This window comes from Sorex fumeus, unplaced genomic scaffold (genome assembly GCF_029834395.1).
Source record: "Sorex fumeus unplaced genomic scaffold, SorFum_2.1 ptg000122l, whole genome shotgun sequence".
Lineage (NCBI taxonomy): Eukaryota > Metazoa > Chordata > Mammalia > Eulipotyphla > Soricidae > Sorex > Sorex fumeus.
Window position 1 is genome coordinate 9,166,372 of NW_026606179.1, and position 16,636 is coordinate 9,183,007.

Genomic DNA, 16,636 nt, shown 5'->3' on the forward strand with positions numbered 1-16,636 from the left:
TCTGAGCACCTCCAGAGGTGAGCCCTGAGAGCAGGAATTAAGTCCTGAGCACCGCCGGTTGTAGCCCTCCAGGCCCACCCCCCCACACACAAAAATATAGGGACGTGTGTTGCATGTTTCTGGAATTTTCCCGGACACAAAATTAATGTATTTGTGGTTCTCAAGTTAGGGTGATGGGCTGGTGAGAGAAATTCATTTCATCTTAACATCTTTATCAAGACACTACCTGAGCTTAGAACCAAAGGTAAGCGAGCCAATGGGACTGGAGGTAGCGCCAGGATGAACCCATATGGTCAGCCCATATGGTCCCCCAGGCACCACAGCAGTGACTAACCCCTGAGCACAAATCTAGGAGTAAGCCCTGAATACTGTCCAGTGTAACCACAAATGACAAAGCTGATGGGGGCAGAGGGGTACCTACGGGCTCCGTAGGGGGGGAAGGGGTTTGAGATTATGTGGAGGGGAGATGGGAAAAATTTGGGCTTCGGGAGACAGGCTGTGAGCCTGAGGCTAGTAAGGGAGGGAGGGAGGGGGGCAAAATCCAGTGAAAGCTGAGGGGTGGGCACCGGGAAAGGGAGGCCCAGTCCACCAGGGGCTGACCACTGGAGTTAGAGGCTGCTACCACGGTGGGAAGGTAGAGAAACTGGCTTGAGGGAGGCACCAGACATCCCCTGTGCTCCTGCCCCTCCCCACACACGCAGAGGGTGGTACTGTGTTCATTCCTGCCCTCCGGGTCTGAGAGAACAGGGAGTATCTGTGCTCATCCTCTACTGTGGCCCCAAACCCCTGAACCCTGAGTCACGCCGTCTCCCCAAACAATAAAGCCAGCTCTTAGCCTTTCTTTCAACTTTATATTGAGATTTAAAAAAATGTTTTGAACATTTTAGATGTGGGCGTGGGAGAAGGGACACAACTTGGTTTCCATCTCTGATTGACAGCCCTAGCTGCCAGAAAGCCTTGGGAACTTAAAAAAAAATAAAATATATATTTATACATTTATATATATCACATGATACATGAGTCCTGGGGAAGCAGAAGCAGCAGCAGGAAGCAGCTCTCACAGACACGCATGTGCAACACAGCCAAGCAATGCGACCCTCCCTCTATGGCAATTCCTCCCACCCCAAGCCATCCCAGAGGGAGGGAAAAGCAAAGAAAATGACTTCCCCTTTAAGGGAGGGGGGGCCACCTTGTCAATCTCCTTTCCTGACTCTGCCTACATGGCCTTTAAGGCGGGCAGTGGCCACTTCCCTCTCCTTCTTGAGGAGCTGGTAGTGCTATTGTTGCTATTTTGGACACTGAGGAGGTGGTGGGGCACCTAGTAACCCCTCATAAATACTTCATATTCCGGCAGTTGTCTGGAAGGTAACGGGTTCCTGGCCAGCTCCTTCCATGACTCTGGGTACTACTAAGAGAGCCCAGCACAGAGGTCCAGAGTCTGGGGGGGGGGGGGGGGGCCGCAGGGAGGAGGGTGTTCCTTAAGTTGAATGAAAACCCCTGCAGATGATCAGTGCACTGGGTGGTGGACAGGGCCCTGGTCTGTGCTGGGTGTCTCCCACCTCCTGGAAATGATGCACCTTCAGAGCTGTTTGCAGGGGCGGTGCTTTCAGGAATCACCCAGGTCAGTGCTCGGGGGTATCCCTGCATTGCTGGGGGTCGAATCCAGCTGCTTCCCCGCCCCCCAATTTTTTTTTTTGGCTTTCCGGTTCACACCTGGTGATGCTCAGGGTTGACTCCTGGCTCTGCACTCACGAATCACTCCTGGCGGTGCGTGGAGGACCCTATTGGATGCCGAGGATCAAATCCAGGTTGGCCGCATGGAAGGCAAATGCTCTGTTGTACTGTTGTTCTGCCCTCCCCCGTTTTTTTTTTAAATGGAAAGTATACTGTATGTCCTTTCTCCTCTGGAAAAAAAATGGGGCCCAATCCCTAGCTACAGACCCCACCCCACCCCCAAACTCACATACACAGACTAAGGCACGGCCAGGGTGGGGCAGGCATGCTTTGGCAATGAGGCCCCCCATGGGGGGCTGAGGGCATGGAACTGGGCGAAGAAGAGGGATGTGGGGGTAGAGTTCAGCACCTTTGGAGCTGGGGAACAGGCAGGGGGGAGGGGAGAGGAGGAGGAAGTGGCAGGGTTCCAGAGAAAGTCAGAAAAGGGTGAAAGGGTGAGAGAAGAGAGTGGGAAGGGTCCAGCAGAGACTTGGGTGCAGAAGAGAGTGACGAGGGGCTCAAGTGGGGGCAGGGGAAGGCAGCACCCTCGGGAGGAGGAAGAGGCTGGCTCAGACCCTCACAAAGACCAGGCGGCTAGAGTGCACCAGGTCAGCCACATATGCCAGCAAGTTGATGGCTGTGAGGATGGCCACGGCAAGGCGGCGGTCCCAGTCGCACACATGGTCACTGTGCCTCCGGGCACAGTAGGGGTCCAAGGAGCGCCTCGGCTTGCCACCATACTTGTCGTCAAACTGGTAGAGGGGCCAGAGCACCAGTGCCGTGGCATACAAGAGCACGGAGAGCAGGGCCAACCCTGAGAGGAAGGTGGGGAAGGGGACAGGCAGCGCGTTGGTGCACTCGCCCAGGTTCAGCAGGATGGCCACGGCCGCCAAGATGAAGCAGATGGCGTACACGGCCACGCACCACTCGAGCGCCGGGCGCTGCTGGTACACGGACGGATCACTGAGGAAGGCGAAGATGATGCAGGCCACGAAGGTCTCCAGCACCTTCAGCAGCCCTGGGACGGTGGCCATGTAGCCTGTGATCTCACCGGGCCGCGCCCGGGTCCAGGCCACTTCCGTGGCGTAGGCCACGCAGGCGATGCAGGAGAAGGCAGTGGCGGCAATGGCGTGGTCGCGCGAGCGGCCATGGGACATGAACTGCACGTAGGTCGTGGGGTAGATGATGGCGGCCGAGAGGCAGAAGAGGGCGGCGTAGCAGGCGTAGGTGATGGGGAAGTTGTTCCAGGACAGTGGGAAGCGGGCCTGCAGCCCTGCCAGTTCCACGAAGAGGATGATGAGGGTCACGGCGAAGCAGAAGCACCAGGTGAACATGCACCAGTTACCCATGTGCCCCGTCCAGGCGCCCACACTGGCCACCAGCGAGAAAGCCACACATGTGGACAGCAGCTGCAGCAGGCGCAGCAGGCCCAGGGGCTGGGTCAGCGCCCTCGGGGACCCCACAATGGTCGGGGAGCCCAGGCCAGAGGACGACGACGTGGTGGTCGTGATGGTGGTGCGTGTCACAGTCACCGGCATGGCTGGGTGGGAGGAAGAGGGTGTCCTCAGAGGAGAGCCTGGGCAGCACCCCTGGCACCCCCAAACTCCCACCTGTGACAACTTCAGGAGGGGGCAGGACCACCTCTCTCCTGTCTTCCGTGAATAGTCAGTCCTCTTCCCTTCTCTGTGCCCCCTAAGGCACTCAGCCAGGCCCTGAGGGACCAGACCGTGGGAAAGTCCCTGACCTTTGCATGCAGCTGTCCTGGGTCCCATCCCCAGTTCCACACAGGGTTCCCCAAGCCCTCCAGAGGGATCCCTGGGCATAGAGCCAGGAGTCAGCTCCGATGCCGCAAGAAAGAAAGCAAACCCCAAAATACTCAGCTCACCTGTCGTTCCAAACTCTGGCCCAAATTATTTCCCCTCTCCAGTCCCCCTCCCTCCAATTCCAACAGAAACCCCTCCCCCCCCGTGTGTCCTGGGCTCTGCAGGCCGGACCCTGCACCCCAGTTCCTTTTGGGACTCCAAAAGGATTCTGGTCACCTGAAGTCCCACAGGGTCCCGAGTCTGCTGTCCCTGTGGCTGGGATGTGCTGGGCGCCACATGTGACCAGCGACTCAGTGCTGCCCCTCACTTCTGGAGTGTCTACATCAGGGCTTCCTGGCAGCTGTACCCCCTCCTCAGAGATGAGGCTTACTCAGACAGGAAATTAGGCCCCAAAGCCCAGCTTCCTCCTCCCTCTGGGCATCTGCGCCCCACCCTCGGGGGCTGAGTCCCCAAACCCCCATCCAGCCTTCCTCCCACTATCTCAGCTACCTGGGCCCAGGCTGCGCCCTGGGGCCTTCTTGTCCTCCAAGCCTCCCTGACTCCCAGAGAAAGCTCAGAAGGCCTCCCAGAGCAGCCACAGCAAATCAAATTTACTCCTAGGGGTGCGGGCATAGAGGGCAAAGAGCGGGGACCTGGGGTCTCTGACGACCCGGGCACCAGGTCCTGGTCCTCAGAGTGCACGACAAGATGGCCTGGGTCCCGCCTCCATCGCAAGAAAGAAAACCGGTGCCCCTCCTCCCCCAGACCAAGGATCCAGCCCCTCCTCCCAGCCCCCAGCCTCCTCCCTCAGACCCGGGCTCCAGACATACCTGCGGGGAGGGTCTAGAACCAACAGACGAGGAACCGGCCGGCGTAGAAGAGTCGCACACCTGGAAAGGCCGCGGGGCGGCGAGGAAACGTCAGCGTCCGGCGGAGCCGAGGCTCTGCCCAGCGGCGGCCTCCCACAGCCTGGACTTGGCTGCGCCCCCGGGTACTGGGCGGTGACGGGCGTCCCCGCCCCTTCCCGCGGGGCGCGGGGCCCCGCGCGGTCTAGGGGCGGGGTTGGCGAGGTCTAGGGGCGGGGCTGGCGCGGGGCGACGGCCGGAGACTCAACGGCCTTATAAGGACTGAAGTTGCCGAGCCATGTGGAATGTGGTGGGGGGGGGGCCCGTAGGCGGCGCCTGGACCCCCGCCCTACCGGGGATTCCTAAGGAGGAGGTGCGAGGACATCCCGGAACGCGGCTCCTCGGACGGGGAGGCCCTGCGCCCGACTTCTACGACTGAACCATGTGGGCTCGGGGTGCCTCTGAGAATGCGCTGGGAGCCCGGACAGTCGCGTGCCCGGGTCTCACAGGACGGAGTGGCCACGATCCCCGAGGCTTGATACTCCCCGCCTGGCACGCCGGACGCTGTGCAGGGGACCCCAGATCCAGCGCCCTCTACCTCCCAAAAGGTCGGTGTCCCCGCCAGGGCTGCGGCTCGGGGGACACCTGGAACCGCTGTCCCACTCCCGCGGAGGGTCCACCTCTGCCCTGGCCCGGCTAGCCCTGAGGTCAGAGCGCAGGAATGCACGCGCCTGGCTCCGGAAGTGGAGGCCCCCTTCCCCCCCACCCCGCCCCGCCGTGCTGGGCACACCCATCGCCTCTGCCTACTCGCGCCCGCTCTCCTTGAACCCGGGCCAGCACCTCCCGCCTCAGCGTGCGAGAATGAATTCTATCTCCAGGATGGGAAGGAGGTTCAGTGGTTCTGAACCCCATTCTCCCGCAGACACCCGGGGAACCCCAACCTCACAACCTCCAGACAGAGTCCCAGGCTCCTCCCTCAAGACCCAGGGACCCAGACCGCAGCCCTCTCTCAGACCTGGGAGTGTCCCTCGGCCCCTCCTCCCTCTGATCCAGGGTCCAGACCCCAGCCCCTCTTCCCTCAGACCCTGTGGCACCAGGCCTCCACCATCCGATGTATGATCCTTTCGAGTCCACGTCTCCATCCCTCTCCTGTCCAGACTGCTGGCCCAGCCCTCGTCTTTCTAGGGACGCCCTGGTTCCCCTGCCAGGACTCCCGCATGAACCCAGGACTTGCAAACCGCTGCTCCCACCCTCGTGGTCCCCACAGCCTCACCTCACGAGCTCGGGGCGTCTGCGGCAGAGGTGAGGGAAACAGCTGCGAACTGCAAGGGTCTGCAGCCTGGGTGGGGCCGGAGGGACAGGGCGGGGCCCGAAAATCCTACTCCAAGGGACACCCCCGGCCCGGGACCCGCCCCGCCCCGTGGGCGGAGCCCAGGTGATGCCACGCCCCTTACCCCCGGGGCTGTGGTCGCCGTTACCACGGCGACTAAACAGGAAGACACAACAGTCGACCGGTGGGAGCTCCAGGAGGCTGCGCTCCCAGACCCGGCCCCATCTGCAGAGGCCGCCCCGGGCCGTTGCCACGGCAACCGACTGTTTAGAATTTGTTTGGGACGCAGCCCCCAGCCTGGGGTCCCCCCACCCGAGCCGCCTCCCTGCGCGTCGCCTGCAGCCCTGCTCCCTTCCGGTGGATGAAATCGGAACATCTGGATCGCAGCGGGTTAAGGGGACCCGCAGGGGCCTCGAGGGTGCCGGACAGGGGGCAGTGCCCGAGCCCCCTCCAACAACAGGCCGTGTTTAAAGGATCAGAGGGGTGCACGGAGGCCCCACAGAGCGTCCCCGAGGCCCCCGGGTGTAGGGGCTGGGGCGGGGTAACGCGAAGTATTCCCGGGTTCCCCGCGTCCCCCGCGCCCCGCCCTGGCTGGGTCGCAGGTTCCCGGGCTGCCTGGGGCCTTGGCGCGCGAAGCCCAGGGCTTTAGACCGGCGCCCGGTGCAGACGCGCTCCGCGGTCTGGCGGTGCTTTCCGGTCCGCGCCCTACCCGCTCCCGGGAAGAGGGGCCCTTGCTTGGGCGTTCGGGCCCCGCGGGGAGGGCCGCGGGGCGGGGCGCGGGGACGCCCGGGTTCCTCCCCAGCTGCGCTCACTCACCGCTACGCTGTGGGTCTGGTGCCGCCCGAGTCGCGAGACAGAGCCTGGACCTGCGGCCACCCGGGCCGGCGCGCTCGTTGCGGGGTCCCGGGGCAGCGGCGGCAGGGCCTGGGGTCCCGGGCTCCGTCCACCGCCCGCGTTCCTAGGAAGTGGCAGGGCAGGACTGGGGGGGCACCTGGCGCCTGCGCTCTGCAGAAGTGGGGGATGGGAAAGGCTAGGACATCTGGGATGTGGCTTTCGTGTCCCCGTTAGCGCCCGGCCTGGAGCGGGGGCTCGTGCCGTGCATACCCCAGGACCCCACATTCCGCCTTGCCAGGGCACGGGGGGCGGGTCGCGAGGACCCCTTCGCGCCTCTCCCCTCCCCCTCTTGCCCTGACTATTATTGGAAACATTCTGTTTTTCCTTTCTCTAATTTTTTGGGGTGTTAGGCCACACCCCGCGGTCATGGGGTCTCCCCACCAGGGACCTTGTGGTGGCAGGGATGTAACCGAGCTTGGTAGGAAGCAAGGCACCTAACACCCCACCCTACTGTCTGTCCTGGACTGCCCACCGTGTGTGGGCCCCACAACTCTCCCTTTGCTGAATTCTGTGGTGGCACCGCGGGTCAGAGAGCAGCTACCGGTGGCACCGCAGGTCAGAGAGCGGCTACCGGAAGCCTGAATTTACTGAGTGAGTCAGGACACACACACCCCCGCCCCCGCAGCTGGCAAGTGCCCTCAGGGCTGCTGGCCCAGGCCTCGGGCACCATGCCTGCTGCACCAGGGTGGTGCTTACCCCGTCTGTGCCCCCACCCTGAGAACAAGCCCACTCTGTTCCTCCTGGCTTTGGGGCTAAGGCTGTCCTCCACCCCTACTGAGGCCCTCAGAAACCCAGTTACTAGATCAGAAGCAATTGGGATGTGGCTGGGGCGCCCAGGTGAATGGGCCATTCAATATCTTGCCAGAGGCCCTGCAGAGGAAGACAGAGCCCAGCCTTTATTCCAGGTAGTGGAACCTGAGTGACCCTTGAGCTGGCCTCCCTGAGCAGCTTTGGATCCACCCACGCTGGGGACTCTAGGGGGTGACAAGCATGAATAAGCCTGGAAAAGGGGGAGAAAGGGTCCAGAGTGTTCCCAGGAATTTGTCCTGCCATTTTGTTGGAGAGGTTTGGGGGAGGGAGATTTCTCCTGGCATTTGCCTCTGAATTTCTGACAACCAATGCAAGGGTATTTTATGGGGGGGATGGACTCTGAGCCTGATGCATTAGGCATGCTCTCCAGACCAGGCCCTCTTCTTTCACATCAGCAGCCAATTCTTCCCCAGCCCCCAAAGATGACTGTGGGGTTGTTTTTTTTTTCTTTTCTTTTTTTTTTTTTTTTGAGGAAGGGGTTGGGCTACATCCCCAGTGCCTGCAGGAACCATATGTGGTATCTGGGCTCATGCTGGGGTGGGGGGAGGCATATACAAAGCAAGTGTCTAACCTGTCTGACCCTGAGTTGTTTCTGAGTGTGTAGAGTGATCTCTCCAGATTCAGAGCTAAACCCCACAGGCTCACCACCCCCACACACTCACTTCAGCTGCCTGTCACACCACTGAGCCATTGGCAGCAAATCAAGGATCCCCTCCTCCCTGAGCTTCTGGGATTAACCGAAGTGGCTCATAGACGCTGGAAAGGGGTTTACCTAGCCTGACCGATTTCAGGTAAAGGATGAGATTCAGGAACAGCCACAAAAAAGAGCTGCTGTCCACAAATGGATCTAGAGGTTTATAGTGTAGCAGTGCCATGGAATACCATACAGCCATAAAAAAAAAAAAGATGGAAGCAGGACATTAGCTCTGTGCAGGACACTAGAGTCTATCATCTGAGTGAAGTCAATCAGGAGAGGGCCCGGCTGGAGTGAGAGTACAGTGGGCAGGACGCTTCCTTCCAACTAGGGTATGATCCCATAAAGTCCCAGGAGTAATCCTACCAGGAGTAATCCCTGAGCACAGCCAGATGTAGTCCGCAAAAAAAAAATAAATAAATAAAATAAAAAATAAAAAAACTAAAAGGAGAGGGAGAATTGACTCTGTCCATGTGGGCTATAAAGATACACAGTAAGGGAGCAACAAATGGACAGAGGTGACAGAGTTGGTCCACAGAGCTGAGCTGGGTGTTTGTTTTTTTTCGGGGGGGGGTGGTATTTATTGGAGAGGGTTTTGAGATATTGGTGGAGGGCAGCAGGCACTCTGCAGCTAGATGCAGTGTTGGTTTAGATTTTTCATTTTTTGGACCACATCTGGTGATGCTCAGGGGTTACTCCTGGTTCTGCTTGGTCTCGAGACCATATGGGAATTGAATCTGGGTCAGCCATGTGCAAGGCAAGTGCCCTACCCACTGTATTATACCTCCAACCCCTAGAAGCACAGTTGTAAAAGTATGTTCAGGCAACTATCATCAAGAGTATTGTAAGTCAGGGCCAGAAAGAGAGTACAGCAGGGAAGGTGCTTGTCTTGCATATGGTCCAACATTTCCAATGGTTCCAGCTCTGCATTAGGTCCCCTGAGCCCTACCATAAGTGTTCAGTGGTTGTCCTTTCTCCCTTGCTACAGAGAGCTTAGGTTTTTTGGGTGATACCCATCACAGTGCTCCTGAAGCACCTCCATTCCTCTGTGTTTATTGGAATGTGGCTCTAAACATTTTAGGATGATATTGGCTGGAGCGATAGCACAGTGGTAGGGCGTTTGCCTTGCACGCAGCCAACATGGCCGACCCGAGTTCGATTCCTCCGCCCCTCTCGGAGAGTCCGGCAAGCTACCGAAAGGATCTCGCCCGCACGGCAGAGCCTGGCAAGCTCCCCGTGACGTATTCGATATGCCAGACACAGTAACAACAAAGTCTCCAATGGAGACGTTACTGGGCCCGCTCAAGAAAATCGATGATCGACGGGAGGGCCTTTACCTTTTTTACCTTTTATTGGTATGTCCTGTTTCCCTTGCCACAAGGAACTCAGGTTTATCACAGTGCTCCTGAGGCACTTCCATCCCATTGTGTTTATCTGTAAACTCTTCCGTATGCTCTCTTCCCCAACCAGTTAATCAGCTTTTTCCCCTAATCAGACTCTGTTAACTTGTAAAGTCAGATTCCTCAGAAATCTATGATTTTATATGTATGAGTAAAATATTGCCTTTCTCTTCTCCTTATGTCGTTTGAATAGTTTACTTTAAAACAATGCCCTTTTTTTTCTAATATATTTTGTATTTATTTGTTGAATCACTGTGAGAACAGTAACAAAGCCTTTCAGTTCAAGTCTCGGTCGGTCATACAATGATCAAACACCTGTCCCTTCACCAGTGCAGTGCACATTTTCTACCACCAAGAACCCCAGTATACCCCCCCACCTCCCACCCGTGTGGCAGATTTCCACTTTACTCTCTCTCTCTCTCTCTCTCTCTCTCTCCATTGATCACATTCAATATTACGACAAAAGACCCATCATTGTTATTTGGAATTTTCCCCAACATTCAGACCTGCCACAAAGACATCATTAGAAAATTTTGTTTTCTAATGTCGATTATGAAGAGCATATGATGTTGTGTGCACACAATAGGGGCCACGCGAATTTGGAATTCTAATATTTTGGTAATAAACCTAGAGGGATTAAGCCCCTGGGTTTCGAGATTAGTATGTGTGCCGCCGCTGGGTTCATGGTCAGTCAGAAGCTGGAGGAGGCATTTGAGGGTGGCAACCAACCCAGAGCATTGTCATGGTGAGGAGCAGGGCCGATTCCATCCCCCGTCCCATGAAGCCCCACATGCCTCGTCAATGCAGTCTCATACCTGGCTGTTCATTAGGCTCTAAAAGATGCAGGCCACCATGTCGCCACAGCAAAGGGGGACAGGCGGAGGGACAGACACCCTTCCCCTCCCAGGGTGGCATAGCACCATAGTTAAATACAGTCCAGATGCGTTTTGGTTGGGCATTATCTTTTGCTCAGATTTTCCCACTACCTTTCAAGCCTGATTTTCAGGGAGAAATGCTGGATGATTTAATTTCCATTGATCACTTTGCATATAAGGAAATGTCGCGTGGCTGCTTATGTGGCCACGTGATTTGGGAAAAATGTCCTGGTACCCACATGCCAGAGCCATGCTTGTAGAAGCTCATGGTCATGAGGATTCCATCTGGAGAAGGCGGGGAGACAGCACCTACCCCATCTGGTACCTCCCAGTGATATCAGCTCTGTTTGGGGCCTGGAGCATTCTCCGGGAGCTGTGGGGCCCTCCAGCCGGTTTTCTTCTTTGTTGCTGTGAGCTGTAAGATGGCGCTGGGGGGGTAAAAAACAATGCCCTTTTTGTATAAACACAGGAAGACAGTTAATATTATGCTTTTGTAACTTAGGATTTAATTGGCTTCAAATATTATTCACTCCTGGGCATTTGCTTTCTCGACTTAGGCCTCAGTTGCCCTTAGTTCCTAGCACCCCAAAAGCAGGGTTCCCACTAGGGACTGAATGGACCCAGGGCAAGCTGTGAGCTACCCTGGCATCGAAATGGGCCAGGCCAAAGCACTATAAATTAAGAGCTTGATCATGGACAAATGCTGTCATGATCCAAAAGTAACGACGAGATTAGGACCCTGCTAGGGATAGAAAAGACTAATCTGGCCTGAGCACTATAGTCTGAGATCAGGATGACCCCAGGAGAGCGATTCTATAAGCTTAATGTATCTTTTATTGTGTCCATACAAAATGATTAATATTATGAATGTTTATATGTTTGTTGGACTAAAAAGAGGAGAAACACACCCATATTTGCCTTTAGACCAGTAGTCTTGCTGGATAAGAATCTGTCCTAGAAGTAGCTTCCCCTGAGAGAAGGACCTATATCTGCTGATTGTATGTTGATACCTATGTGTAATTGTTACCTCAAATCCTCATGAGGGGGATTTAACCAAGTGGGAAGGTGTGTGTGTGGGGGGGGGGGGGGAATGAAGCAGGAGGAGACAGAGAGAAGCAAATGAGAAGGAGATTGGAATAAATGGCAATTGAGACAAACCAGCCTAGCCCTCGTTCCATTCCTTCCATCATCTGCCCAACGCCATTGACCTCCTCGGGGTGGGGGAAGAGGACCTGAGAATACTCTAAAGTGGGCTGCGGGAGAGATAGAGCACTGCTGCCCCCTTTTGTATTTACACACCTGAGCACTGCCAAGTGTGACCCCAAAAAACAATGTGATCTCTAAGCTTTTTGCTGTTTTTGTTTTTTGGTGGGCTTTTTGTTTTGTTTTGTTTTTTGGTTCTTAGGGCCACACCTGGCTGTGTCCAGGGATTATTTCTGGCTGTTGGGGGACCCTGTGGGGTGACGGGGATTGAAACTGGGTCAGCTTTGTGCAGGCAAACATGAGGCCCCTTCCACTGTTATTGCTCTGGGCCCCTGCTCTTTTATTTGAATGGCTCCTGGCTCTGTGCCAAGGTGGGGAGGTTGGACCATCCGGTGCTGGGGATGGAACCTGGGCGTCCTGCACACATGCAAGGCCTATGCTCTAGCCCGCTAAGCTGTCTCCCAGGTACTCCTCCAGCCCCAGACAGCCTGACAGAATTAATAATTGTCCAGATGGATTCCTGGGATCTGGAAAGATTCTGTTTCCTGCAGAACCAGTTTGGGGAAGTGAATTCATGAAACTCATAAGTAAGGTCAGGTTCTGATTCATTTCCTGGTGCGTCCCCTCTGTATCAGCTAAGCTCCACTTCATGCACTGACAGCCAAGGCTGAACATGAAGAAAGCAGGGTGGCCCCTGTCCAAGTGCTTGGGGCAAGGAGTTCCTGCCTCCTTCAGCATCCTCCAACTGGTTTGTCCCTCATCTTGGTCCCTCACAGGCTGGACTCAAAACCGCCTCTCTCCCTTTCTGGGTGTTTTTCTGTTTTAGGGACCTCCTCTTCCCAATAAAACATGCTCAGATTGGGAAAGGCTGCTTTTTCGGTTGTTCTTCATATAAGGTACATTGTAGGTTCCAGAGATGAGGACTTGGCCTGTCTTTACTTTTATTTATTTTTGGTTTGAGGGCCACACCTAGCAGTGCTTAGGGCTCCCTTCAGGCTCTGTGCTCAGGGATCACTCCCGGCAGGCCTTAGGGGACTTGACCCTATGCAGTGTTGAAACTTTCCTGGGTCAGCACATCTGCTGTATTTTACTATGGCTCTTATCTGAGTTTTTGGGGTTTTGTTTTGTTTTTAGTTTGTTGGCTTTTTGGGGTCACACCCAGCAATGCTCAGTGCTTACTTCTGACTCTGCGCTCAGGAATTACTCCTGGCAGTGCTCGGGGTACCTATGGGATGCCGAAAATTAAACCCGGGTCAGCCCGTGCAAGACAAACGCCCTCCCCGCTCCAGCTCTTGTTTTGGGGTTTTGGTTTTGTTTGGGGGCCACACCTGAAGGTGCTCAGGGTTTTCTCCTGGTTCTGCATGATCACTTCTGGTGGATTCCCTGAGTCATCTGGGGTGCCAGGATGGGACCCAGGTCAGCTTTGTGCAAGGCAAGCTAGACTATGGCTCCAGCCCCTGGCCTAAGAACATTTTTTGAAAAGTAGGAATCGAGGGATCCCGCCTAAGCTCTAGGAACACAGGTACGGTTCCACCCAGAGCCCCAAGGCTTTTTGCTGGAAGTCAGCGTATTCAAATATAATGGTATTCGAGGGGCGTTCCCAGTCCCTGAACCCACAACAGAACTGGGCGGGGCCAGGGGGCCCGGCGGTCTGGCAGCGGTGCAGGAGCTGGGCCTGGTGCGCACATGCGCGTGTGTATCTGTGCACGTACATTTATGTGTCCGTGCATGGTGTGTGTGTGCATACACATTTGTGCGCGCGTATGCGTGTGCGTGCGTGAGCGTGTGTGTTTGTGAGCGCGCGCGCGTGGGGGATGCGGACAGATCCGTCTTCCTCCTCACGGTCTGCAAGGCTGTGTTCTGTGATGCAGTGCCGCTCCCTAGGATTTGGACGCAGCAGGAAAGAGGCGAGGGAGTGGGCGGGTGAGGCCCGGGGCTGGGACTCCGCAGTGAGCGCTCGGTGCGCCCTGGCGGCACCACGTCAGGGTCATTCTTTCTGCTTCTATTGGTGGTTCGCAGCCCGCTTGTCCAGCCTTGTGTGATGCACTCAGGGTCCGTCCCCTCAGCTCCCTCCCAGATAAGCCGTGCGGTGGAAGGGAGGCTGCCCAACCCCCGCAGCGAGCCGGGCCCCCGGGATCCCCCCGCCGCCCCCGCAGCCCGCTCCACCGAGAGGAGCTTTGACGCTCGCCCAGAAGCGCTTCCTTTTCCTTTTAATGCAGATTGAATTCACAGATGGTGACTTTCATCACCCTTAAGTAAAATAGACTGAATTGGAAGACGTGGGCTGTATCTGGGGGGATGGGGGTGAGGAAGGAAATCTATTGCATCTGTAATGTGCTTAGCAGATTGAAGAAGAAAGAGGGGGGTCTCCATTATCAGTAAACAATGATTAAGTAAACAATGATCCTGATTAAGTAAACAATGGTACCTCTAAATAATGTGAACATCCTTGAAAGAATTATAGCGGGCAGGAGAAAGAGACAGAGGGACAGGGGTTTGCCTTGCATGCAGCTCACCTTGGTTCTGCCCGGGCACTCCTTTAGAGCCCTGAGCCCCACCAGGAGTGATTCCCAAGCACAGTGCCAGGAATTAGTCCTGAGCACCGCCAGGTGTGGACCAAGACTTTAATAATAATAACAATAAAGATCAGGAAAGCTATTGACTGACATGGGAAAAGTTTTACTGAAATGTTTCAAGTACGGTCTTAAGTTAAACAAGATGCAGAAACTATCTGGAATGGAAGGCAGAGGAAATTTTATTTACATTTTATTGACTCAAAAACTGCACGCACACTTGCTCTTCAAGCCGGTGTTTTCCCTTGAACACACATGGCTTGCTTGTCTATAGTCTTTTGCTTTTTCCTTTCGGAGGAGCCTCTGTTCTCTTATTTTTTTGGGGGGGGGAGGGGGGTCACTTGGTGGTGCTCAGTGATCACTCCTGGTGGACTCCAGGGCTGTATGAGCAAGCACCCTCCCTGTTGTACTGTTGCTCCAGCCCATTCTCTCTTGAACACATACTTCCTCTCTTTCTCTCCGCTCACCTCTTTCAAAATAACTTTTGTTCAATAGAAACTTCACTTGCTTTGCTTAAACAACTGGAAAAGGCACCCCAGAATCCATAACAGGGGTGACCTTTCCCAGAGGGCAAACAGTGGAATGTGATTGTTGTGAATGTGATTTCCTGAAGTCTAGGTATGCTGTTTCTCTTAATGTAAGCACATGAAAGTGCTCCTTATAGAAAATTGTATCTATACATAGGCAGAATGACTCAGGGCACGTCAGGGACTCAGAACAATACCTCCTCCACATTGTCAATTATATTTATATATATATATAAAATACATATATACTATAAGATATGCCATGGAAAGTTCTGGAAAGAGAGGCGGCATGATAGCACAATGGGTAAGGTGTTTGCCTTGCACACAGTCAGCCTGGGTTCAATCCTTGGCATCCCATAAGGTCCACTGTGCACTGCCAGGTGTAATTCCTGAGTGCAGGGAGCCAGAAGTAACCCTGAGCATCACTGGGTGTGACCCAAAAAGTAAAAAAAAAAAAAAAAAAAAAAAAAAGTTCTGGAAAGATACAGAAGAACTGGGTCACTGGGTCCAGACTGGCGGGGAAGAGAAGGCAGCAGTAAGAAGTGGGTCTGGGGTGAAGAGGTAGAACAACAAGAAGGGAGTTTGCTTTGCATGCAGTTGACCCGGGTTGGATCCCTGGCATCCTATATAGCCCCCAGCAACCCCAGGAGTGACCCCTGAGTGCAGCGCCAGGAGCAACCCCTGAGCATCACTGGGTGTAGCCCAAAAAACAAAGAAAAGTGAGGGGATGGGGGGTCGTGCACACTTGTTTTTCATCCCTCTTTAAAAGTGTTTATTTCTGAATCCTCTACTCAGGCAAATGCATTAACAAGTCAGATCACGCTCCGTTTATAAGTTGTGGGCTCTGGACCTCAGGATGATGAAAACACCCCAGATGCCTCTTTGTCCTGAGCTCATGGGACCCCAGAGGGAGCCCAGCCAGCTCTGGACAAATGCCACAGCTTCCTCTCACTGATTTTTAAAAAACAAGCAAACAAAAAGGCCCAGTTTGAAGATTCACCCAGGACTGAGCCAGAGCCCCCAGAGGGGGAGGAATTCCAAAGTCTGCGACCTCGGGACTGACCACAGGAGGCCTTAGGCCTTAAATAGACTCTCTCCCGCCAGGCCAGCCCAAACCAGGCCTTCACCACTTGTGGTCTTTCTAAATCTGTATAGAATGCCACACAGGGCTGGGTGAGGCCAGAGGCAGGGCACAGCTGTGCAGAAGGGAGGGCCGGCTGTCAACCCCCACACTGCCAAAAACCAAAAAAATATTTTTAATAGCTCAGGCCCTCAGGCCCTCCCGTTGATCGTTGATTTGCTCTAGCGGGCCCAGTAACGTCTCCATTTTTAATAATTTTTTATTTTTAAAAATGTTATTAAAGCACCATGATAACAAAGTTATTTATAGTTGGGTTTTAGATTTACAATATTGCAGCACTGATTCCAAAAGAAAATCAAATATAAAAAACAAAAAAGGGCAGAGACATAGCACAGAGGTTAGAGACTGGCCTTGCATCCTGCCTACCTTGATTTTAATTCCTTGGCACTGAATGGGTCCCCCGAGCACTGCCAGGGGTCACCCCTGAGTACACAGTCAGGAATAGCCCCTGAGCATGTCTGGGGATGACCCAACCCTCTCCCCATCACAAACAGGAACTAAAGGGCTCAGGTTTGCTTAAGTGGGGCTGGTCTGTGAGGGGCCCCAGGGCCCCACCAACACTGTGGTGCCCCCCAGGGAAAGTAAGGGCTTAAAGAGGGGCCTTGCTGCTCACTCAGCATAAGCACCATGTGACCCATGTGACCCCCTCAACACCACCAGAAGCAACACCAGAGCAGATGGGGTATGGCCCCAAAACCAAAAAGGGAGAGAGAAAAAGAGAAAGGCGTCGGAGAGAAAGGGTGCCTGGTGAACCCCTCTAGACCCTCTCCGCTCCCCATGCCCACTCTGCCCACCATCCCAAGCTCCTTGAGCACTGCCAGGGGCCATT

The 16,636-nt window shown here is 55.0% G+C and overlaps 1 protein-coding gene across 1 annotated transcript; it reads right to left on the reverse strand.

The window, feature by feature from the left end:
• Window positions 1-831: 831 nt before the first annotated feature.
• On the reverse strand, window positions 832-5,657 carry MYADM (myeloid associated differentiation marker). The gene is made up of 3 exons (XM_056135797.1): window positions 5,634-5,657; window positions 4,346-4,405; window positions 832-3,253 (listed from the first exon to the last, which is right to left on the reverse strand). Exon 3 carries the CDS (start codon window positions 3,249-3,251, stop codon window positions 2,283-2,285), a length of 969 nt encoding a protein of 322 aa, XP_055991772.1. The 5' UTR covers window positions 3,252-3,253; window positions 4,346-4,405; window positions 5,634-5,657; the 3' UTR covers window positions 832-2,282.
• Window positions 5,658-16,636: the final 10,979 nt, after the last annotated feature.